The sequence below is a fragment of the Bos grunniens genome, chromosome 3 (genome assembly GCF_055505025.1).
Source record: "Bos grunniens cultivar Pamir isolate PY7600 chromosome 3, Bosgru_T2T1.0, whole genome shotgun sequence".
Taxonomy (NCBI): Eukaryota; Metazoa; Chordata; class Mammalia; order Artiodactyla; family Bovidae; genus Bos; species Bos grunniens.
Window position 1 is genome coordinate 40,930,251 of NC_141167.1, and position 26,508 is coordinate 40,956,758.

The window sequence follows — 26,508 nt, forward strand, 5'->3', positions numbered from 1 at the left end:
TTCAAAAAAAAAGAGCAAGGGGATATATGTATACGTGTGACTGGTCCATTTTGCTATGCAGAAGCTAATACAGCATTGTAAAGCAAGTTTACCACAACAAAAATTAATAATAAAAGTGGCCGAGTTCTTCACCTCTTCTATCCATTTCACTCCGTGATCCACCCGTGACTCCTCACTGCCTGCACAATAAAGTCCAGTTCCATGGTGTGGCAAACAAAGCCTCCAATGATCCTGAGTCTGCACTAGTCGCCTCCTCCTTCCTTCTTTCTAAGTGCACTGAACGTATTTAGTTCAGTTCAGTTGCTCATTTGTGTCCGACTCTGCAACCCCATGAACCGCAGCATGCCAGGCCTCCCTGTCCATCACCAACTCCCGAAGCCTACCTAACTTGTGTCCGTTGAGTTGGTGATGCCATCCAACCATCTCATCCTCTGTCGTCCCCTTCTCCTCCTGCCCTCAATCTTTCCCAGCATCAGGGTCTTTTCAAATGAGTCAGCTCTTCGCATCAGGTGGCCAAAGTATTGCAGTTTCAGCTTCAACATCAGTTCTTCCAATGACCACCCAGGACTGATCTCCTTCAGAATGGACTGGTTGGATCTCCTTGCAGTCCAAGGGACTCTCAAGAGTCTTCTCCAACACCACAGTTCAAAAGCTTCAATTCTTCAGCACTTAGCTTTCTTTATAGTCCAACTCTCACATCCATACATGACCACTGGGAAAACGATAGCCTTGACTAGACGGACCTCTGTTGACAAAGTAATATCTCTGCTTTTGAATATGCTATCTAGGTTGATCATAACTTTCCTTCCAAGGAGTAAGCATCTTTCAACTCCATGGCTGCAATCACCATCTGCAGGGATTCTGGAGCCCCAAAAAATAAAGTCAGCCACTGTTTCCCCATCTATTTGCCATGAAGTGATGAGACCAGATGCCATGATTTTAGTTTTCTGAATGTTGAGCTTTAAGTCAACTTTTTCACTCTCCTCTTTCACTTTCATCAAGAGGCTCTTTAGTTCTTCTTCACTTTCTGCCATAAGGGTGGTATTATCTGCATATCTGAAGTTATTGATATTTCTCCCAGCAATCTTGATTCCAGCTTGTGTTTCTTCCAGCCCAGCGTTTCTCATGATGCACTCTGCATAGAAGTTAAATAAGCAGGGTGACAATATACAGCCTTGACGGACTCCTTTTCCTATTTGGAACCAGTCTGTTGTTCCATGTTCAGTTCTAACTGTTGCTTCCTGACCTGCATACAGGTTTCTCAAGAGGCAGGTCAGGTGGTCTGGTATTCCCATCTCTTTCAGAATTCTCCACAGTTTATTGTGATCCATACAGTCAAAGGCTTTGACATAGTCAATAAAGCAGAAATAGATGTTTTTTTGGAACTCTCTTGCTTTTTCCATGATCCAGCAGATGTTGGCAATTTGATCTCTGGTTCCTCTGCCTTTTCTAAATCTATCTTGAACACCTGAAAGTTCATGGTTCACATATTGCTGAAGCCTGGCTTGGAGAATTTTGAGCATTACTTTACTAGCATGTGAAATGAGTACAATTGTGCGGTAGTTTGAACATTCTTTGGCATTGCCTTTCTTTGGAATTGGAATGAAAACTGACCTTTTCCAGTCCTGTGGCCACTGCTGACTTTTCCAAATTTGCTGGCAAATTGAGTGCAGCACTTTCACAGCATCATCTTTCAGGATTTGAAATAGCTCAACTGGGATTCTATCACCTCCACTAGCTTTGTTCGTAGTGATGCTTCCTAAGGCCCACTTGACTTCACATTCCAGGATGTCTGGCTCTAGGTGAGTGATCACACCATCATGATTAACTCGGTCGTGAAGATCTTTTTTGTACAGTTCTTCTGCATATTCTTGCCACCTCTTCTTAATATCTTCTGCTTCTGTTAGGTCCATACCATTTCTGTCCTTTATCGAGCCCATCTTTGCATGAAATGTTCCCTTAGTATCTCTAATTTTCTTGAACAGATCTCTAGTCTTTTCCATTCTATTGTTTTCCTCTATTTCTTTGCACTGATTGCTGAGAAAGGCTTTCTTATCTCTCCTCACTTCTTTGGAACTCTGCATTCAAATGGGTATATCTTTCCTTTTCTCCTTTGCTCTTTGTTTCTCTTCTTTTCACAGCTATTTGTAAGTCCTCCTCAGACAGCCATTTTGCTTTTTGGATTTCTTTTTCTTGGGGATGGTCTCGATCCCTGTCTCCTGTACAATGTCACGAACACTTTAGCCCTCTACTGCTTTTCTGCAGTGTCTACATCTGCTTTCTGCTTTGCCCTGCACATGCGTGCTGGGAATTCCCTTAGCTAACTGGCAGCACTGTTCACTATCCAACACTTGGCTCAAGATGCACCTCCTCTGTGTAGCCATCCACACCATGTGACTCAGGGATCTTGACCGTCCTCTCCTCTGCAACCCCAGGGCTTAATATGTGTGTGTGTACTATGCTGATGATCATATGCTGCAGTGGCCTCATTTATCTGTAACATTTTTTTGTATTAGGCTGGAATCCCTTGGGGCACAGGGACTGCGTCGTGTGCATTTCTCTGCCTCTAACATAATCCTTGGCCCACAGAAGATGTGCCAGGACCATTTCTCAGACTGACATATAAACCACTGACAGGGGAACTCTCAGGACATTTTATCAAAAGGAAGAAAAAAAATTCTTGCTTACTAATCCTAAACATGCCTCTTTCTGCAGCTTAACTGAGACACTGAGAAAAGGTGTATGTCTTTTCTACAGAAAATGCTGACGCCCGAGGAATAGGATGTGAACCAGGGACAGACGTGTAACAAAACCCAATGAAAAACACCCAGAAGTTGTGGCGCAAGAACCACTTTCCTCAACGCGCCCAATGCCTTTCAGTTGGCCTGGGCTCGGAGCGTGGTGAGGGGTGCAGCCTGCCTCTGGCTCGGAGGCACTGACCTCGGGGCTTGGGCTGGCAGCAGCGCTTCAGCACGAAGCTGATGTTGTCCGTGCGCAGGATCTGCTTCTTTAGGTGGCTCATGAGGTCCCCAAGGCTCGGGAAGCTGCGGTCCGAGCCATGCAGGCTGTAGCGGCCCTTCTGCACCTCGATCTGAAAGTTCTTGAACTGTTTCTGGATACCCAGCACCTGCCATTTAGGAAAATGATCAGAAAGAATTTGTTTTAAAAGGGGTCAGGCAAACCTCTCCTGGGTATGTATGATGTTAACAATAGGAGAAGCCAGGTGGAGGGCAAACAGAAGCTCCATACTATCTCTGTAACGTTTCTGTAAATCTAAAGTTATTTAGAAATGAAAAGCTTATTACATGTAAATTAAATAATATCTAATAAAGGTAAATATTATCTAATAATATATAATATTATCTAATAATAATAATATTAGAAATAATATGTAATAAGGGAGATCCAGGAGAAGGTGCTGACAAATGGGAGTTATTAATAACACCAAGGAAACAGTCTCACACAGCAATGATTTCCACAAGAGTATCACTTCACTTTGGCACTTAAAATGAACTCCATGAAAACACCGACCTCAGTACTGTGGCTACGGTTATATGGCAAGGTGCATGTAAAAAAGTAAGCACTTTATAGGGGCTTTCCTGGTGGCTCAGAGGTAAAGAATCCACCTTCAATGTGGGAGACCTGGGTTGGGAAGATCCTCTGGAGGAGGGCATGGCAATTGACTCAAGTATTCTTGCCTGGAGAATCCCCATGGACAAAAGGAGCATGGCTGGCTACAGTCTATGGGATCGCAGAGAGTCAGACACGACTAAGCATAGCACAGCAAGTACTCAATAGAGGTTAGCAAATATTATTACATATGAAATAAGTACTACAGCAAAATGTATCCAGGACTCCCTCAAACTGAGCTCTTCTAAGAACCTGTGGGGACGTGGGAGACAGTTGTCTGGTCTCGTTTCCGGGTTGCATGGTGCCCCAGAGAGGAAGTACAACAGAAGCTTTCCTTCATGACAACTTTTGTACAAAGAACACTATTTGAGTGGTTCGAATGAGGGCCAGAAAGATCTGCTTATGGTGTAAACTAAGACAAGATCTTTAACATCTTGATGCCTCAGTTTCTTCATCTGTGCAACGGGATAATGCAACCTATCTTATAGGGCTATAGTAAGGCTTAAATGAGAATATACAGATAAAGTGCTCAGCACAATGTCAGCTGAGCTGAAGCAAACAGTAGAAGTGACCCCATCTCTGATTCCAGATTTCCCCAGGTAACCTGAAAATGGGACTGAATCACTGACATTCTCGGTACAGCCCAGGTCAATTCCACCTGCAAAGGTGGCTGGGCCGTCTCATGCTCCCATCCCTGGTAAAAACATAAAACTTCCTCCAGAGACTGACTGAATGCAGAAGAAAGGAATCCTGCCAAGGCAACAGGCCTGCCAGGTGTTGAGCCACTGCACCTGTGTCAGCCCCAAGGCCGCAGCATCCAGGAGCACCCCAGGCGAGCAGCAGCCCCTCGAGACTTCGCCCAGGACTCTGGCAGCACTGGGTTCCTTCCACCACTTCCTCCCCCACTCCTGACTGACTCCAGCCCCAGGGATTGTCCTGTACTCTTCCTCCCATGTCTGAGGCCTGCAGTAACACATACGCTGACTCTCACCTTGCTGGCCCCTCCCCCACCTCAGTTCTCACAGCTCATGGTGAACCCAGTCAACACCAGTGTATTTATGTGGACTAATTCTGTAAAACTCTCTCTTTTAAAGTAGTCCATTCCTTGTATTTTTTAAAAAATTACATGAATCACAAAGCACTGTGGTTTAGTGAGGCCAAGTCAGGAATTCAGCTTCTACCTGAGCCAAAATATTAGGATTTCTCTCACATCATTCCCAGCTTCCAACCACACCTGAGTCATTAACAGAAATCTTGTTAAAATGCAGGACAGCAATTTGGTAAAATGCCTGCAGCTTCCATCTGGGGAAAACTGTGTTAGGTCAGGTTTCCAATAGGTCTTATTGGTGCTGGTTTGTACCAGTGAAGGCCACAGACAGACGGAGCTCGGGTCTGTGATAGAGCCGAGTATAAAATAAACCACTTTAAGCCCCTGGGTGCTTTGTGTGAGCTCGTTTTCTGGCCACATTCCACCTTCCAGAGCACAGAGAACCCTGCTGTGGGTCCCCTGAAGGAAGAAACAAAGGGTCTTGAGGACCAAAGGGTCGACTGCCTGCAAGTGGGCTCCGCTGGGAGAGCAGGCGGCCCGCGTCAGAACTGCGGGGGCTCCTCAGGGGCCCAGGCCTCTGACTCCCGCCCCTCACCACGCAAGCTCCTGGGTGGGCTGCACGCGGCCCGAGCTAGCCCCCAAGCTGACCTCAGACTTTTCGAAGCAGGTGACGGTCATGAGGATGTTGTCAAAGTCGGTGCAGCTCCACCGCAGCACGTACATCCCCTCCTCGCTCCCCTCCTGCCGCAGCTTATTGATGGCATACTCCGTGCTAGGAGAGAGAGGCAGAGAGGGAGCTCACACCAAACAGAAGCACGCCAAGCCCCACGGACACCCACACCCTCAGAGGCCTCAAGCCTGCTGTCCCCTCGTATTACCTGGCCTGGGTCCTATCCTCTCCTGTGTAAGATGTGAGGCAGGCTGAGGTGCTGAGAAGCCTCAAAACAGACCAGGTCTCCAAGGTCAAGAAGGGGGCTCAGCCCACTGCCCCAGGCCCTGAGCCCACCCATCCCCGACTTCCCCACACACACCGTCTCCACTCTGGCCAGAAGAGCTCCCCCAAGGCTGGGACGTGGAGCTGCCTCGATGCTGTGGTAGGGGTCCCTCCACCACCATCCCAGGCTGCACAACTGGAACGTGAGCCTCAGGATAGCAGGAATTTGGGGCTGTCCTGTTCATTGCTGTATCCACAATAACCACAGCATGCCTGGCTCATAACAGCTTATCATATCACTTATCAATAGATAAATGAATAACTGAGAAATAAACACTGAATAAAGAAATCAACGAGAACTGAAAGGCTGTGAGTAGAAAACATGCCTGTCCGACACTCCTGTGTCCCCAGGACGGAAGAGTCTCGCACACAGGATGCAGTGAACAAACAGCTGCTCAATAAATCCACACGTGAGGTTACTACATGCAGTGAGTTCTGCTCAATGAGGCTGGTAAGGGGGCTGTGTGGTCAATCTGTGTTAGAAGGGCACCAAGGGCTCCAAGTCATCGGGTGATAAGCGCAGGCAGACAGAATCAAAGTACATAAACTGAACGTGGCAGGAGGCAATAAATGTCACTGAAAACAAATAAAGCAGACTGAAGGAGTCAGGGAGGGTCGGGTACAGAGGGGAAAGAGGTGTCATTATTTTATATAAGGTGGTCAGGGAAGACTTCACCAATAAGGTGACATGTGAGTGACCCTAAAGGAAGTGGTGGGTGTATGGACTCGGGAGGGAGGGCTTTCCAATCTAAGGGGAGAAGCAGGTGCCACAGCCCTGACGCTTAACTATAGTTAGATATCTGAGGGCCATGCTTTATTATAAAGCTCAGCCCTTGCTCTGCAATTCTGTGTGTGTGAGAGCCTCTCCATGCTGGGACCATACCACTGACAAACTGCCGGTCCACAAGGCACCCAGGATCGGGAAGAAGGTGGGGACCGCTTCGTGCAAAAGGTGGCTGAAGAGGTGCTTCCACAGATACACTGTGGTCTGGAAGAGACTCAGAAGAAACCTAGTAGCTGTGTTCCTTTTCCTGAAGGACGGTCATGGATAAGAGGAAGTTGAATTCCTACCATTCCAAACTGCAGAACTCAGATGAGTAGACAGAACCTACAAGGAGGCAGACCTCAACTCCCCATCAGAAGGGTGAGCAAGTCTGCAGAGCTCCAAGCTTCTCGCTGCCTTGTGAAGCACTAGGGGCGCCATCACCAGAGGTGTCTGAGATACAGGTGGGACGAGACACCCAGCAAAGCCCTTCCAGCACTGAGGCTTGGTCACCCTCACTGTGCATCTGGCACCGGAGGACAAGCCCACTCGGGATTCTGTTTCTCACTACACCATCTGCTGAGGAGATCTATGCGCTATCTTTCTCGCATCACCCAGAGCGTTTAGCACAGCAAGGAGTTAGGATGTATAGCGCTTCTGGGTCAGCTATGGAGAGGTGAGGGGTTCAACTGTGAGGACACCCACATAACGGAGAAGAGGTGACGGGAAGGCCTGGCCAGGATGGCAGGGACAGTCAAGGGCACCAAGGAAGTGCTCAGCCTAATGCTTGATGACACCCATGCCTGAGAAGGCCACCCTCCCCTTCATCTCTTTGTTCTTTTCACACCAAAGATAACTGGAAAAGTTATCGAACCAACCAGATTGGACCATGACAGCCATTCTGTATGTTGTGGACGATCAATGGGGGAGCCACGTCAGTGCAGAGGTAGTGATGGGCGTCTGCCGTGAGCCGGAAGTAGCCATCGACCAGGGACACGAAGGACAAGGCCTCCTCGTGGGAAGAGAGCTTCAGTTCCTGCAAGAGAGCAGAAATGCCCATGGTTACATCACACGCCTGCCATCTCAAGCAGCAGCTGACTCTCTGGGCAGGTACACAGTGAGAAGATATTCATGTTCAACATAATGGAGGATGCATGACCCCGCAGGGAAGCTCCTTCTGTTGACAGTAACTGCACCCTTGCATTTATAAACAATTCTGACTGTTCACCACACTCTTTTATCTATTACCTCAAACCTTTTTTTGGATGAAGAATAGTGTATATAGGGGGAGCAGGGGACAGGCAGCTGTGTGGGAGACATGAGACCATGGAGAAGCTGCCCCTGGGACCAGATGGAAGAGGAAGGCTGATTCAAGGTGGCAACAACATAAAAGAGTGGAGGCGGGAAGAACAGAGAGTGTGCAGGTGGTACCCTGGTCCTGGCACTACACATTATTCCTGCTTATAGAAAAAGAAAGAGGCACAGGTGCTTTATCCCATCCAGAGCTGGCTCAGAGGGTGAAACTCTGGATTTTAATTCAGGAACGGTCCCAGACACAATGATGAGGTTGTGAGATTAGGGAACTCTGAGGGTCTGGAGGAGGCCCAGTATTACTCACAGCGGGAGAGGCAAAGGCAAGAGAGAAGAGGAGGAGGGAGGGAGTTTTCATGGAAGGAAGAAAAATGCTCCGAGGGAAAGACAGGTGAGGTTTTTGTCTTAATCCTATAACCCTGAACAGAGATGAGCATTTATTTGAGTTGGAACTGTGGGGTCAACCAGGAACATCTGATGAAGGAAGGTATATAAAGCCGTGATTTAGAGCTTTGGCTCACAAAAATACTAACATTAACACACACTGGAGCCTTAAGAGAAGGGCAAAACGACACTGGAGTATAACACTCTTTCCATAACAATGGAGAAAGAAAAGGCTGGTGGCAGAGAAAAGCAGAGACGAGACCGATGAAGGGGTGCGGGCAGAGGGATATAAGCAACCAGCAGAATGGAGGTAAAGGGCTTATAATGAGAGTTAGCTATGATGCCAAAGGAAAGCTGCTTTGGGGCTGTGAGCCAAGGAGGCCAAGAGAGGGCAGGACTACCATAGGGATCGTGATCAGGAAGGAGGCTCTGTGCTAAGTGGGTTTCCTTTAAGGTATGACCCAGCATCTCCCTGCAGAGCCCCAAAGAGCAAAGGCAAGACAGTCTGGCTTGGGTAGCCCTTCACCCAACTACATACAAATGAAACCATGTAAGTGTTTAAGTTCTCTGAAAGCAGAAGTCTGAATAGAAAGGGGAGATGTCAAGAAGATGCAGACAGAAGAGATAAATCAAGATATGATCTGATAACATGGTCGCATCATGCTTTCCTGAAAGCGGCAACCAAAATACAGCTTGGAAATCCCATGGCTGGGAAGGGATGGGGGATGAGATAAATGAGAAAAAGCATTACACAGGGTTAACCCACCAGCTTCAGGAGCCAGTTTATCTGGGTTCAAACCTCAGTGTTTCTATGTATATTTAAGCATATGTAATCATCATTTTTTGTCAAAAATTATCAAATATCAGCAATTTCAAATGATTTAATGTCACAGTTGTATGACCTTGGCTGTTATTTAGCTTTTTTGTGCCTCAGATTCCTCCTTCGTAAAATGGGAATAATAAAATACCCACTTCATACAGTCAATAAGAAAATGAAAAGAGTTCGTATTTGCAAAGTCTTTACAACAGGAAGTACCTGGCGCATAGCAGGCCTCGTATTTGTAAAAGAAAAAGTAACGAGGAGATCAAGTAAGGGTTTTTTCTCGCCTCCCCCAGCCCCACAAGCACTGCAGCTTGGCACAGAGCCGCCAGCCTGGGTGGGCCCGGGTGGCCAGGGTGAGCCCGGGTGGCCAGGGTGAGCCCTGGCCTAGACGACAGGCGCGCCATCTGGGTGCTGCCCTTGACTGTCAGCTAGGACAGGACAGGGAAGGCTCTCAAAGCCTGCACCCACTGGCTGCCGTTCCTTCTTCTCGGCCATGTCTCCAGGGTTTGCCCATGTTGGAACAGCCAGACCACAGATGTGCCAAGCTCTCCCTCACTACGGAGTCCGCGAGGGAGAGGACACCTTGGAGCCCAAATCAGTACAGGCTGGAGCTGACCCTGTGCAAGTTTCTACAGCTCTCCTGAAGTCTCAGACTGCCCACTGGAAGTGCAGCTGAAATCCTGACAATATGACTTTATGTCTATAACATGCTGAATGCTGCTGATGCTACTGCTAAGTCACTTCAGTCATGTCTGACTCTGTGCAACCCTACGGACAGCAGCCCACCAGGCCCCTCTGTCCACAGGATTCTCCAGGCAATAATACTGGAGTGGGTTGCCATTTTCTTCTCCAAATATGCTGAATAAATAGCATTTATTTCTGTTTTCTCCCTCTTGCCATTTTCCATGTTTCCACTAACATCTATCTGGGCTCTTCTATGTCTTCCATCACATTTTTACTACAGTTTTCTTAGGCAATCAATGTATCTTTATTTTGAAAAAAGGGAGGATAGGGAGAATTAAAAGTTAAAATCACTCATAATACCATCATAAACAAATAGTTGTTAATATTTGATTATTTTCCTAACAGCATGTGCATGCTTTAAACTTTTTAAAACAAAATTGGTTCCATTAAGTTTCATATTCTGCTTTTTTCCATTTATGAAGCATTCTTCCAGATTTTTAAAAATTCAGCAATTTGTTTACCTAATATTCTACTTCTCAGATGAGTTGTATTTTATTTTCTCGTTTTCCTATAATCATATGTGCAGGTTAGTTTCAGCATTTTTGACACAGTAACTGCTGCTGGGATAAACATTCTCACTCATCGCCCACTGCCTGCATCTCACTGTTTCTGAAAGACAGATCCTCATTTCCTGAATGGAGGGATATGTAGATATTTTCAAGCCTTTTAATACATGTTATCTTGGACAGCGAGGAGATCAAACTAGTCAATCCTAAAGGAAATCAACCCTGGATATTCACTGGAAGGACTGATGCTGAAGCTCCAAAACTTTGGCTACCTGATGAGAAGAGCTGACTCACTGGAAAAGACCCTGATGCTGGGAAAAGACTGAGGGCAGGAGGAGAAGGCTGATGAGATGGCTGGATGGCACCGACTCAATGGACATGAGTCTGAGCAAACCCTGGGAGACAGTGAAGAACAGAGAAGCATGACATGCTGCAGTCCACCGGGTTGCGAAGAGCTGGAGGCGACTAAGCGACTAAACATAACAAATCAAACTGCTTTCCCAAAAGGTATACCCAAAAGACTAATTACTCTAGATAGAAAAGGATGACCACTTGCCCTAAACTGCATCACCAGATTCTTTCCCAGCACTGAGTGTTAGGATTTTGACACAGTAAAATCTGCCAATTTCAGGCAAAACACGGTACTTCCCTAGGTGACCACCTCTACTGCACGGAGCACTGTGTCTCACCATCCTGTCCTTTCCACGAGCAGTCGGCCGTGACTTCCCTGACACAAACATGTTTGTTTTGGCTGGGCTCCCACTTCCCCTGCCAAACTGGCCTGCCTGTCTAGATCATGTCCTCAAGTGATACCAGAAAAGAGGAAGTGAAGTTGAATACTCCTTCCTCTGTCCGAGAGTCACTTGGGTGTGCCTGACACCATGACGAGGACTGTCACTGTGGCCACAGCCACCGGCCCAACAGTCCACTCAAGTGCAAAGCGGGGCTTCCCACCGACCTCATCCCAGGTGACCCACCCAACTCAGCAGGAGGGCCGTGCAGGAGCCCTTGGGAGAAAATGCTAACCCTCACTCACCAAATTTTTTTTCAAATCCACTAATTTTTGTGAACTGAATATTGATACTGAAATATCTTTGGGAGGATAACAAATCCTGTTTTCATTTTAAGAACAAAGAAAGGCACTAGAACGCACTCAGGTAACTTAAACACAGACACTGATAATGTCAATGTCAGCAACAGGGACTTTCTGGCTTAAATAAGATGATCACAAGATTTTCTCTTGGGGACAGGAACCTTGAAGAGCACGTGCTGCATAACTGTCCTCAGCAAAGTCCCCTCCCAGCACCAAACCCCGGCCGAATCACTTCTGGAGGAAACTTACCATTTTTTTGTTGTCCTGCTTATTAATGCTGACCACAGACTCCTTGATTACAATGTGAGTGATCTCAGGGAAGTAAGAAAAATTGTTCCACTCTTCTCGGATTTTGTTTTTTTCCTCATCCTTCTTGTGTTTATTTTCCAGTTTTTTCCGTTTCAGTTTGTTTTTTTCCTTTTCAACAGGAACAATCTGATAAAATGCATAAGCGACAGGGTGAAGCCAGCTTTCTCATTTTCTCCTGGCATTTCTCATTTTCTCCTGGCAAAAGAACATAGGGCCTTGCAGCCAAGCAAGAGAAAGCCAGAGTGCCTGGACTGATGGAGGAACTGGGAGAGCCAGCACCCATGGGCTTATTCAGGTCCCACCAGGGATTCTTAGGACCCTACCCCTGGAAAAGACCTTAAAGGACACACTGACTAAACTCTTAACATAATCTGTAATGTACAAGCAAATTCAGGAACGGAAATAACTGCCCGCTAGACGTACATCTACAATCAGGTCCCCCCAGCTGAGCATGGGCTTTCTCCTTTTAGAATCTACCACTGACTATCTTGACTAGACAGCCATAATCAAGTTGGAATTTTCAAGGGCAGGTATGAATCCCATGCTTGGATAACTTGGGGAGTCATACGTGTCTGTACAAGCTTACATATTTTGTGTAGCAGAGTCTTGGAGACTAGAGATCTGGATAAGATCCTGACTCTGCCAGTTATTTAACTAGTTAGGTCATCTTTTTGAGCCTGCATTTACCCATCCATAAAACAGAGATCTTATGTATTCACAGGGTTCTTAGAGCAGAAGGTAGGTTCTTAATAATAGTACCCATACTACACAGAAAGTGCTTGTTAAGTGTTTGGCATTATTTTAGCATGAGAATAAAACAGGAGTAGAAAGTAAATTTCACCTTTACATCAATAGTAGAAGAAGAAGAAGTGAAGCCGCTCAGTCGTGTCCGACTCTTTGTGACCCCATGGACTGTAGCCTATAAGGCTCCTCTGTCCATGGAATTTTCCAGGCAAGAGTAGTGGAGTGGGTTGCCATTTCCTTCTCCAGGGGATCTTTCCAACCCAAGGATCGAACCTGGGTCTCCCACATTGCAGGCAGACGCTTTACTGTCTGAGCCACCAGGGAAGCCCAAATAATGATGATAGCAGCTATAATTATTTATTGAGCATTTATTATACACCATTTATTATTACATAAGTCTATGCTAAATGACAGTTTTCTCAACAACACTATAAGGTAGTACAGTAAGTGTTACCTTTTTATAGATGAATAACGAATATGTGACTATATATGAAGTAACCCTCCCAAGGCCATGTAAATATAAACAGTGGAGCTAGGATGTGAACCAGGTCTATTTAGCTTTAAAACCCATGCTTTTAAACCAATCTGGTCTATTGCCTCATTCAATAAACACTTCAAAAAGAAGTTCCAAATTGCAAGAAAAATTACCCTATTTCATGGAGCCAAGGACCTAAAATCAATTCTTGGCACAATCACTTATTAGTTAATTACGACCTTGGGCAAATTTCTTAGCTTGTCTGTACCTCTTTCTGTTCATCTATAAAGTAGGGGAAATGGTAGTATCTCTCATAAATTTAAAGAATAAGTGAGTTAATCCATGAAAATTACTTAGAAAAGTACTTGGTACATGGTAAACACTTGGTAAATGTCTGCTATTACTATATTATTACATATTGCAATATGCTACATTTCTCTATTTCCCTACAGAACTCAATATTTATTTAGATCTACTGCTACATGGACACAATAAAAGATGAATGATACACTCTCTCTAGCCCATGAAACAAACTCAGCTGACAGGCGTGATGAACATGCAAAGAAATAATACCAACAGAATACACAGAACACACCACGTGACACAGGATGTTCTAACCAGCCCCTGTCGGCACTTACATGTGGTTTCTGTCTCCACTGGATTCCAAGATTTCCAGTCACCATCACTTCATAGCAGAGAACATTTCCACTATCATTTGGATGGAACCGATTCATCTCATTTTCTGATGAAATCAGTAGCATGGAAGTCTCAAATATTTCAGCACCATAATGTTTTGTCAAAGTTTCCAAGGTAGCCAGGTATTTCACCTTCAGGTCGTGCGTGGACACGCTGCTGTCACAAATGGTCTTGTTGTTAAACTCCTTTAGAAAATCCTTGAAAACATTATTTATCCGCATCCTGGTGAGAAGGTTCCTCTGTCTGATGGACTTATTCAATGTTTCTGGAATATATCGCTTGTAGCTAAAAGAAAGTTTGAAAGAAAAAAAATCTCTTTTTTATGTATAGGTTAGCAGAATAGCTCAGAAACAAACGTAAGCCTGTAACCCTTCCTTCTCTGTGTTGCCAAATGAGAAAGGTTCTACTCCCAGAGGTCTTGGAGTAAAACTCAGGATGACAATCATAGGGAGATGGAGGTGAAGAGGGACTGAAAGAAGAGAGACAAGTACCTGTTCCATAGATTTTACTGAAATGGAAATTCCTACAGGAATCATCAGATTTTCTGGGTCACAAAAGCAGGCAGCAAAATGGCAGCTTTGTGTTTTTGTTTGCTAACGTCACTGTTCCTTCCCACGTACACTGCGTTCACATGAACACACTGTTGCTAAGGTTCAGCCAGAACCTCAGCGGTTAGAAAGCCACCTGGAAGGTGTCAAGAGTGATGGCAGATGCTTCACACGTTCTACTTGCACATCTATTTGACAGTTTTTCTATAAAGATCACAGGTTGCCTTTGTAAGAAATAGGAAAAACACATAAAAGCTAATCAAATACAAAAGACCTAGTGTTTGCTGTGTGCAAATGTCCCAGATACATTAAATGGATCAACAGATAAAGTGAAAGATTAGTTAACCATCCAGGTGCTAATGAGAGAGTATCTATGACTAAGAATCACAGCAAATGGATACACTGTGAGAACAAGACCCAGCTTTAAGAGGGGTACGAACACCCGAGAAAAAAGAGAGCAAGTCTGCTGGCGGTAAAACAAGTGGGGAGACTCAGCCTGAGAAAGCACCCAGCACAGGGGAATCCCTGCCGCACTGATAGTTTCACAACAGCGGAAAACTGTGGAGCTTGAAATTTGTCCCCAACAAATACTGTAACTTCTTTTTTAGATTAATGTAACGGAGGGGAAGGTCAGAGGAGAGCTATTTTTGACTTTAGCCTCATGCAAAAATACAGAGATCCCCAGAGCAAGCGCCACAGAAACAGGAGAAAACAGCGCAGCATGTGTCTCACCAGTCCCTGCATTTCTGAGGAGCACCTTGTGATCTGCTCCAGACTCTGGGCAAGGGCAGGGAGACACAAGATGTAGCCTTACGAGAAGGTGCATGCCACCTATCACAAATAACACTGCTAGAAATAATCCCCTCTTAAAGTGACTGTCTTGGGACAGACATAATAGTGCATTGATTTAAAAAGTATATTTCCAGACTTCCCTGGTGGTCCAATGGTTAAGACTGTGTTTACACTGCAGAGAGCATCAGTTTGACCCTGGCTGGAGAACTAAGATTTCCCCCATGATGGGTGGGTGGCCAAAAAAATAAAATAAAAATTATATTAGTATTTCATAGATAGGTGGAAGTTATACAGATTGAATATTCCTTCAGAAGGACTTGCTTGCAAATGATAATTTTTAAGTAAATATAATTTTCTTAAGGTAACAGTTGATTGTGCTTCACATTGGAATTAACAGCTCTCCAGTGAACCAGTACAGGCTGGAAATGATAGCAGCTGCATTAGAGCTACATCAAGAAGGATTTTAGGACAGATCCAGCACAAAAGGAAAAAGTGCAGGGACAGATGCCAATGCCCAGCATGGGCAGAGAGCAAGGGGGAGGGCATGTGGGCCACTCATTTGACTGGCGACCCAGCCCAGAACTTTCACCCTAGTACACATTTCTGAGGTCGTCAGCCAACATTCCAATTCAGGACACAATGATAATTGTACTACCTTTTATTATAAATATTCTTAAAAAAAGCTGGCTCTGCAGAAGGCAGTAGTCAGCCAACCACTGAGGTGTATGAGAATGTATAAAAATAACACCATCCCCACAATCAGTTTTTCAGCCAGCAGGAAGGTTTACCTGATGTCCTTGGGGAGTTCTGGCAATTGCATCTTCTTCATCATGGCGTAGTGGGAGATGGCCAGCACGGCCATCCCAAGACACTCGTTCTCAATGTCGTGCCCATCCTGCTCCGTCTTGGGGTCTCGAATGGGAGCCAGGCATTTGACCAAATCATACTGTCCCTTTGGAACAGAGATGAGAAGAAATGAATCACCACTTAAGTTTTAAGCATCCGCCCACATTTCTGATCTTAGGAGGAAGGTTCCCCACACAGCGAAGTGCCACCCAAAATGCAGTACAGCAATGAGACTAATGAGATTTAGTTTCCCTGGCACCTCTTTCTCAACAGTTGGGTATGAAAGGGCTTGGGAAATGTTTTCCCCAGGTTAATTCATTCCTTTAAAAGTCATGAAGCCCCTCCACAGGGCTTCCCATGGAAGTGATGGTAAAAAGTAGCATGTACTAGGCTTGGACTGCACCAGGGCATGGGAGGTGACAGCTGGCTGGGGTTTGATCATTTGTTAGCTCCACAATGAACTGAGCACCCACCTCCCTCCTGATGTAGATTTACAGAAAGGAGAAGGAATCCAGATTCTACACTGGGTTATGACCACATGTGAGTTTTTTCAACATCTGCTGTTAAAGTTTCTAATAGTGAAACGCATCCTCAAAATACAACCCCTCACTCATGGAGGTATGCCACACATTCCAAGAGTCCATGAGGGCTTCAGAAAACAAAAATGAAAACTAAAAAGCAGCGGCCAATATGTACCTGTCTTGTACAGAGTAATGACAATAACATCACTGCTCAGTCCCCTTTATTAAGCCCTGCCCTGAGTGCTAGGCACTGTGCGAGGTTCCTCATTCACTATTTCATTTAATCTTTACAACAGCCCTATGAGGGGGATGCTACCACCATCAACTCTGCCTAACAGATGAGGAATCTAAGGCACCAAAAGGTTAAATAACATCACTCACTCAGTTGGTAATTATTGACTAACAAGAACTAATTATGGGCCAGATATTCAAGGTGCTAGCAGCAGACCAAACCACATCCCTGATCTCATGGAGACTCCAGAAAAGAAAGAAGAACAAATGGAAATACATAACCTCAAGTAGTTACCAAAACCAAAGACAAGTATAAAGACATAGCCCTGTGGGCACCGAGGACCTCATGAGTGTGTGCGTGTGGTGAGGGGTGGAGAGCAATGGGTATCAGACCAGATGTGACTACAGGGCTGCGGCTCTGCAACACGGAGCCACAGTCACACTCGGTCTCTTCTCACCGACTGCAAGTGGACCAAGCTCTCAGGAAGGGACTGTTAGCCTTTCTCCAGCTTGGAAAGAGGCAGACATGAAGTCTGGGGTGGTGGTCCTACATCAGGAAGACACTCACTTTCCCTGAAGCAACTTTAATGGGTTTTGGATGAAGGGTTCTCACCGCTGCCGTTCTCCTTTTTTCAAGGCAGGACTGCTGGTTTCTGTCAGTGAGAATAGGACACTGACTGCTTCTATAAATTACTTAGGACCAACAACAATCATCTCTGCCAGCAGTGTGTGTGAAAGAGAACAAAATTCGAAACTGTTTCATCTGGCTGTGATTTTCTGTAAACATCACTGTACAACTACCTCAAGTAATTCATTCCCGAAGCTCTGAAATGTCAGATTCTAATGTCATACTCACTCCTGAAGTATGGGGCACTCTTTCTTTACACTTTTTCTTCCAAAAAAGTAAAAGAATCAATCTCGGACATGAATATGTGTAAAACTGGGAGGCTGGATTCAAAAAGGCCAATGTGAAAATCGCCGGTTCACTATTTACTTTTTCCACACAGTATCTGCCCAGGGCTGTGCCGTTTCACTTCTCTGCAGTCTCTGAGGCCACTCCTCAGATATGTTATGGAAAGTGCAATCAATAACTAAAGCTGTATAGCAGATGACGACTGTGACACAAAACCCAAATGTGAAACACTACATCCTAAGGAAATAATAAGGAGAACACATATTCAGAAATATATTTGAGGCTGTTTTGTAACAGTGATAGTGTAACAGGGGGACAAAAAACCAAAAACGTTTAGAAACAATGGTTAGTTAAATGAAGGCTGGCTTTTCCTCTGGATTCCAGTATCATACTCAACTTCCTACCAGGAATCTCCACTTGCATATCTCACAGGTATCTCTGAAAGAGAGCTCCTTGTTTCCATCCCCCCTTTTCCAACCTGCTGCATCCACTCTTTCCTATGCAGGGAATCACTCCATTATCTGTCAGACACTGCCCAAAATACAAATCTCAAAATCATCTTCGATGCTTCCACCCTCAACCTTTCACATCCAACTTCACAGCAAGTCACATCAAGTCCACCTCCAAAATTAATCGCAGATCCATCCATTTCCCTCCAACTCTACTGCCACAACGATGATGCTACTTGGCACCCAAGGAGCAGGGAGGCCAGGGGTGCACGTAAATATTCCACAGTGCCCAGCGCCTTACAGCAGAGAATCATCCAGCCCCAAGTGTCAACAGTGCTGCCTTTGAAAAACTTTGCTCCTCTCCAAAGAAATACTTTCCCTACTGCTCCCTGAGAAATGCAGACACTTTTTTATTCTTCAAAGTTCAGTACAAATGCCACCTCTTTGGAGAGACCTCTGATTATACTATTTAAATTAGCTCTCCCCATTCAAACCTCCCTCCCCACATTCCTTACAACAAAAGCTTTTTCGTTCATAGAACTTTTCACAATTCCTTGTGTATTATCTATGTATCATTTTATCTGCTTGTTTTGTTTGTCCAATTCAATTAAATATCTGGGGCTTGCAGAGACCATGTCTGTCTTGCTCACCACAGTATCTGCAGCAGCTTAGCAAGAAGTACACAGACACTCCGAATAAGATATTTTCAGATACTACGAGTGCATGGTACGTATCTGCAGCCTACCAGGCTCCTCCGTCCATGGGATTCTCCAGGCAAGAGTACTGGAGTGGGGTGCCATTGCTTTCTCCAATGATAAAATCAGGAAGCACACAAATAAAAATGCTAGTTATCTCAAGTTAATATAATTCGGGTGACTTGAACTTCACTTTCTGGCTTTTCTCTAGTGTCTAACCATTCCACTCACCACCGCTATGACTCAGAGCAGCCACCTCCTTGCCCTCTGTGACTGCTGAGAAGCACCTTCATGACCAACCCTGCTCAATGATACCATCCCTCACTTAGAGCTCCCCTCTGCTCTCGGTGCAGAGGCACCACAGAGAGGAATTGAATGGGGTTGGGGGAACAAGGGATGGGGAAAGGCCCACAAGTGGATAACCAGCCCCCACTGGATGCTGAACTGCCTTCCCTTCCCCTCACCGGGAGCAAGTCCAGGCTGGCGAGAACGACCCACGGAACAGGTCATAAAGCATCTAAGCGGCCACCACGGTCGGCTGCACCAGGGAATCTGACCCCTGCCATGTCTTACCCACTCCACGAACTCCAGGCTTCCCTGGGCCCAAACGTCTTACCTGAGCAAACAGATACTCCAGCGAGCTGGCGTCAAGGAGAGGTGTTGCATCTGGAACTTTTTTTTTCTCGTAGCCGTTTTTCTGCTTCTTTGGAGAATGTCGCCATACTGATTGTTCATTGTCGTTGGTCCCATGCCAGTTGGTGAAATAGAACCTGAAAGGCAGGAAGATGACGGTTAATCATGGGAAAGAGGACCCTGGCATGCATGGGAGGGGAGTCCTGGTTCTACCCAGGGTGATCAGTGCCGCAGGCTAAACTTCCCTGAGAAGTAAGCAAACAGACAGACCTTTCATCTGGGTAAGCACTTCACTGTTTATAAGGTCCTTTTCTTTCATTCTTACTGCACTCTGTGAAGAGCGTCCTGCTGGAACCTCGCCTATGACTCAAGGAGATAAGGTGACTTCCTTAAGATCACGGAGATAGCACCTCTGACTTTCCACTATGTCTTCCTAAACAGGAAAACACTGCTGACTAGAACTAGAAGTTGGCCCAGCCACTTGCTCCACCTTTATGATGCCAGCCTACCTTGAACCCAAGACCTATTTCATTCAGTTTAATATTTCTGAAATCTAGCTTCATCACACAGTTAAGACATACAGTTAATATAGCAGTGTTTCCTATTTTTCAGATTGCTGTTACTGATACTTTATCTTACAATGAACAAAGTTTTAAAACAGAAGAAATACATGCACACTATTTCAAGCATCAGCTGCAGTACCCTGACCTAATGAACACTTTATATATGCTACTTAATGGTTACAGTAATTGTACAAGTTATGTTTCACCACTTCCATTTTATAGAGGAGGAAAACTGAGGTTCCAAGAGAGTAGGTGACCTAAGATCAAGAGCATGTTTTCTCCACTACTTCTTTTCTCTGCCACCTATAACAGAAACACCAGGGATTCTGGAAGGTATGAAGGTGAGTAAGCCAAACTGATCCAGGACAGCTTTAAGTTACAGACTCAGCAGGTCCCTGGGTCTCTCTCCCTTGACATGCCCATGTGCTGAGGATAAACCATGATAGCATGAGGAAGGAACAAATAAAATCTACTCCTCAAAAGGAGTTGCCATTGAACCCATGCACCTGTCAGAGAGCTATCCTGGCAGAATGTGGGGTATGCAGGACCTGGCCAGGCTCTGGAAGGCCAGCGGTTCTCAGGCACAGCCCCTGCCTGCTGTGAATCCCCTGTCTAGAGGCAATCAGGCAAATTCAACAGTAATGTCAAAGCAACAGACCAGAGGGCACATCTCACAGACAGGGCTACACGGTGACTTCCATGGACCTCACACAGCTTTCCTTTCCTCCATAACAAAAATATTACAGGTAAATATAAATATAACAACTGTGGTGGTATAAAGTTGAATATAATCCAGGTTGGATTTCTTTTTTTCTTAACTTAAATGAAATTAAAACACTTCTGTGGGGACCTAACAACACTGTGAACCCTAGGCACTGTGCCTCATAGCTAAGTTTTTCTTAAACATGAGAGTCTCGAGTAAGATTCAATGGAGGACCAAGGAGGGAGAAGCTGCCCCCACTGCTGGGGCAGTGGCAGGGAAGGGTAAAGGGTTGGGAAGGGCGTTGGGACTAGACTAAACAAACACCAGGCAGGCTATGGAGTCTAGACCAGGCACAGAAGGCAGAGGCAAGACCGTGAGCCAAACCAACGAGAGGCAGGATCTGCCTGGAAGATGGACTGAAACGAGAGAGGCCGAGAGACAACAGGTTCCCGCGGCAACCACCTGGGCAACGCCGTGAGCTTCGTGGGGCAGAGGCCTCAGCCGTCCTGCTCATCACTAAATCCACAGCGCCTGGCACAGAACAGGTGCTTAATACACGCTTGTTGGATGTATGAACAGCAAATGAATGACCTAATTCAAGAAGTAGTCATTAAAATGGGAAGGATGGGTAAGAAGTTACTTTAAAGGTAAAATCAACATTTTACAACTTTCCAGTGATTCTCTATAACCCGTCTTTTATGTAACTTACCGAAGTGACTAATAACTTGACTGTGGCCTTTGGCATCTCTCTCTCAGGCAGAAAAAAGCCATATATCTACAGAGTCCACATGCAGCATAACTGCAGCTACAAGACTGTCCCCATCTATACCCTCCCACGTGAAAGCAGAAGCCTGTAGCTCTCAGCTGCCCAAGAAGCTGGCATCCATGCTGCCCCCAGGCTGAGAAGCCTGCTCTTCAAGGGCAGAACAGAGCACAGGCCAGGAGGACTCCTCTAGGACTGGCTGCCCTGGGCAGACAGACAGTAGAGGTGAACCAGCCCCAGCGGCTAAGCAGGAAATCTGAAGCTGGGACAGAAAAAGAGGGACAAGGCCGTGGCGGACTCCTCGGACCACTGAGGGAAATCCAAAATGGAGCATTCTCATCATTCATACAACAAGCTAATGATCTACTATAAGTTCTGGGTGGTCCTGCCTGGGAGGAGACAGGTGAGAGGTCTAAATAGGATGATGAAGACAGTAACTTAGAGCTTCCAAGTGCTATTTATGTGCCAAGCTCTCCATACACAAAGGCTCAAAGCAGGCCTCTCACAAAGAGATACGATTCCCAGGTGGTGCAGTGGGAAAGAATCCACCTGCCAGTGCAGGACATGCGGGTGTAATCCCTGGGTTGGGAAGATCCCCTGGAAAAGGAAATGGCAACCCACTCTAGTATTCTTGCCTGCAAACTCCCATGGACCGAGGATCCTAGCAGGCTATAGTCCACGGGGTTGCAAAGAGTTAGACACAAGTGAACAACTAACATTTCCACTTCTGGGCTCCCCAGGTGGCGCCAGTGGTAAAGAACCTGCCTGCCAATGCAGGAGACATTAAGAGATGAGGGTTCGATTCCTGTGTCGGGAAGATCCCTGGAGGAGGATATGGCAACCAACTCCAGTATTCTCATGTGGAGCCTCGTGGGCCCCAGTCCATGGGGTAGCAAAGAGTCGGACATGACTCTTTGAAGAGACTTAGCATGCAGCACGCATGGAAGATTACTTGGGATAATGAGGTAAAGGGATGTCAAGGGTAGAGGAAGCTGTCTGAAACAGCAGAATTGATGACAGATTTTCCCTGAACCAGTAGGAACTATGGATTTCCCACATCCCCGCTGAATTTCTATGATAAAGAGCCACGCACCCAGCATACCACCTTGGGACTGAACGAGGACATTTTCCAAGGTTGCCGTCTTTGAGTGCTGTGAGACCAGCCTTGCCTTGGAATCCTTTTGGTAAGATGTTCAACAAGATAAGGCAACGTACAACGTCTTCACTACAGAAAGGCTGAAGGGAGCCTAAAACAAGGCTGGCTCTCTGGAAATTGCCTATAGTTAGAGACTGATAGCTCTCTATTTAACAAGACACTAAAATGAAAAAAACCTTTAGATTAGTGACTGCCAAAATCAACATCTTCCATAAGTAACAAGGATATATTATGTGGCACAGGGCAATATAGCCATTATTTTGTAATAACTTTAAATAAAATTAAATAAAAAATACTGAATCACAGGGCTTCCCCAGTGGTCCAATGGTTAAGACTCCACCTTGCAATGCAAGGGACACCAGTTCAATCCCTGATCTGGAAGATTCTACATGCCATGGAGCAACTAAGCCTGTGAGCCACAAGTATTGGGCCTTTGCTCTAAGAGCCCAGGAGCCTCAACTACTGAGGGCTCAGGCCGCAACTACTGAAGCCCGAGTGACTAGAGCCAGCACTGCACAATGAGAGCAGCCACTGCAGCGTGAAGCCCGCACACCACAACAAAGAGTAGACCCCCACTCACCGCTAGAGAAAGCCTGCATGCAGCAACACAGACCCACCACAACCAGAAAGTAAAATAAGTAAATCTTTTAAAAAATAGATCGAATCATTACGCTATGCATATGAAACAAATTACAAATTCACTGTACTTCAAGAAAAACATATAATAAGTGTAACAACGGAAATGTTTCAAGGAAAAAAAAAAATCAACACCTACTTAATCACTATTAAGACTAAACCAGTAAGTACCCTCAAGATAGAAATTGTACACTCCTTTCATAATTAATTATTAAACCTGGGCCACCAATTCCTGATATTACAACATGCTAATGGAAAAAAATTAAGGATGACCTAAATAAATGTAGTATGATAATGGACTATATTCCTTTGCAGAATGATGTGGAAGAATACTGCAGGAAGGAAGGAGGGAGGAAGGGATCATCAGACAGATAGACCCATCAATGAGAGATATGCCTTCCTTGTAAGTTTTTGAGAAAATTATACTACAGATGATTACATAGTCTAAGCTTATGTACAGATATTATATACAACAAATTCTCTTTAGGTTTCTATAGAATCTGACTAATGGATAGTGAAATTCATTTAGATTTTCTTAAAAGGAATAAAGAATATGTTTGTCTTATATTAAGCTAAATCATAAAACGATAGCTAAAAAATTATCTGAAAGCAGAAAACTATAATTAAAATACAAAAATACTGCCCCAAATAGAGCTGGGATTCCACTGAAATAGTCACCAACATTTATTTTCATATTACACCTTCTTTAGTGGTGAGATGATGAGGTTTCAAAATTATATAGTTTGTTGTAATGCAAATGTCTTAGCTTAGGGTGGGATCTTTCCAAGTTCAAAGAGTTTGTGGTAACAAGGCAATATCCTGTTGAAGCGCAATGTCAGGTACAAAGTCAAGCTGCCGAAATTGAGGCAGCCGTGAACTTCCTGGCAGCTAACGGGAACGTGTGTGTGTGTATCCAACTCTGTGAGACCCCATGGTCTGTTGCCCACAAGATTCCTCTGTCCATGGGATTCTCCAGGCATGAATACTGGAGCGGGTTGCCATTTCATTCTCCAGGGAATCTTCTCAACCCAGGGATCAAACCTGGGTCTCTTACATTGCCTGCACTGGCGATGGGGGTTGGGGTGGGTGTCTTTACCACTAGTACCACCTGGGAATTCCCAACAGAAATGGGGAGCTGTGAAAGACAGCTTTTCATCATGAGGCATTCACATGACCAACCAAGAGGATTCTAGTGCTAACAAGACGAGTCATTATGTATGTAACTTTGAGTAACTCACTTGTCTTTTTTGGACATCAGTTTCCCCCTAAAAAACAGGAAGAGCTGAATCAGGCAAACTCAAGTCCCTTCCAAGTCCCATATTCTATCATTCTAGAATCTGAGTCTAAAAACCTAGAGGGAAAGAACTAGAACTGAGTGACAAGCCTCCTTCCCAGACTCCGAGCTACAAATACATGCTTCAATGTTGGGTTGCAGAGCCAACCGCCAGGCCACAGAAACAGGATTACACTCTGAAAAATAAATCCAAATTTAGCCAGAAGGCTCAGCTGGGTGGGACGAACATTTCCCTAAACCTGGGGCATGAAATCTCTCATGACACACACCTCTCAAGGTCAGACCGAGGGTGAGTGAGGAGGGAGGAGAAAAGTCAGCCCAGGATGCTTATCAAAGAACATACATCTGGTTCAGCTTCCGCTGAGAAAAACACCCAGCCACTGCAGAATGGTAATAACTCTACTGACCCATCAATGGAAATAGCAGTAAAGGTACTGTGGAGAGCCTCTGAGATCCCCAGGCTGTTCTACATGACCCTGCATTCCAGTAGCACCTGAGCCAACTCACTGACTTAATCCCCTCTAGGTATGTTAAGATTCTTTTCAAAAAGGATTCACCCTATTTATTAGCATCTCTGCTAAATACATTGTGAACCTATGGTTAACTGGTGATAAGTGGTTTAGTTGCTAACTTGTGTCTGATTCTTGTGACCCCATGGACTACAGCCCTCCAGGTTCCTCTGTCCATGGGATTCTCCAAGCAAGCATACTGGAGTGGGTTGCCATTTCCTTCTCCAGATAATTTTCCCAACCCAGGAATCGAACCTGGGTCTCCTGCATTGCAGGTAGATTCTTTACTGACTGAGCTAAAGGGAAGCTTGTGGTTAACTAGTATCTCATAAACATACTTCCAATTCAACATACAGATCAAACATGCTTATAAACTCAAGAGATTATAGTGATGAAGTACTGACTATGCCACCTTAGGAGACTATGTGATACTTCACAAAGTCTACAATATGGGAGGAAAGATAAAATATTCACTAGAAGAAAAATTATAGCCCCACTAGACCAAAGTCCTCAGGCAGTGGGTTGAAACACCTACCTCTTTAGAACAAAACCAAGCTAGGATTTCTAGGTTTCCACTTTAGCAGTGTTTCTCAAGCTCTCTAGTAAGAAACATCTTATTATACAACGAGCTAATACATACGGATTATATATTAAGAAACATTTTATTATACCATGACCTAGAACATACAGATTAATCTCAAACTACAGATCTAAAAACAACATTCTTAAAAAATAAATAAATAAATAAAAATAAAAACAATATTCTTAGGTTATGTATATATGCTGATATTATCTATTCTCATCCGTCTCTCTCTCTAAAAAAATTTCTGGTCATAACTCCCTAAATTAAACTCATAACCATAATTCGCTGAATGAAAAACTCTGCTGTAAGGTACTAATTCTATTCAAAATACCCTCTGCTTTTTAATGATTTCTTTTCTAAAATGCAGCAGAGGAAGGTGATCAAACTCATCTTGAATTGTTTTCCAAATACTGAAGAAGTCTTTTCTCACAGCAAGCAAATACAAAACTTACAGATTACAAAAATGACTACACTGCCTCTTGGTAAGTGACTCAGGCCTCCAGGCTAACCGCCGGGCGCCACTGCACAAGGGAGACGGGCAGGCACCATACCTCATCCGGTAGTGAAGCCGGAGTGACGTTTTGTCGTCGACGGTGACGGTGCGATTCGGAGCATACCAGAGCTTGGTGTTCTCGTCATACAGGGCAAAGAGGTTGTGACACAGAGGAGAGATACCTGGGGAAAAGTAAAGAATGGATCAGAGAGATCCATTAAAGACAGAGAGATCTGGCCATCTTTTTCCAAAGCACCACATATGCAAAGACCAGCAATTCTCTCATTCAAAAAGAATCCAGGTCATATTTGCATCCTCTTAGAGCTAAATACAACTTGAACCATGCACAATCAGGCAGTTTTAAACATAATAATAAAAAATTATGGCTCCCCAGGAATATTGACTATAGCGCCTGGCAAACCAGGTAAAAAACCATTTAAAAATAAAAGTCTAATAGTATTTCTCATTACAGTGTCTGTGACAGTCTTACCAAATTCTGCTTCAAAGAAAAAAAGGCCATCTGAGAGAGTCCCAGACTCCACCTGTTTTCCACCTTGCTAATCACAGTGAGAAGCACTCTTAGAATTTGAGAAATCCTTGATCTATCTCCTACACTCCTAAACTGTGTTTAAGCAGTTCTAACATACTCTGATTACACAT

General features: G+C 44.9%; 1 protein-coding gene across 8 annotated transcripts in view; it reads right to left on the reverse strand.

The window, feature by feature from the left end:
• JAK1 (Janus kinase 1) overlaps nt 1-26,508 on the reverse strand; it is a 139,599-nt gene that overhangs the window by 23,436 nt on the left and 89,655 nt on the right. For all 8 annotated transcript variants that reach the window (XM_086390383.1, XM_086390376.1, XM_086390380.1 and 5 more), the window contains 8 exons: nt 25,907-26,030; nt 19,132-19,285; nt 15,649-15,812; nt 13,463-13,805; nt 11,546-11,731; nt 7,314-7,471; nt 5,327-5,450; nt 2,941-3,127 (listed from right to left, as the gene is read on the reverse strand). In XM_086390383.1, the coding sequence (XP_086246509.1) occupies nt 2,941-3,127; nt 5,327-5,450; nt 7,314-7,471; nt 11,546-11,731; nt 13,463-13,805; nt 15,649-15,812; nt 19,132-19,285; nt 25,907-26,030 (1,440 nt within the window). The remainder of the gene's footprint in view (nt 1-2,940; nt 3,128-5,326; nt 5,451-7,313; nt 7,472-11,545; nt 11,732-13,462; nt 13,806-15,648; nt 15,813-19,131; nt 19,286-25,906; nt 26,031-26,508) is intronic.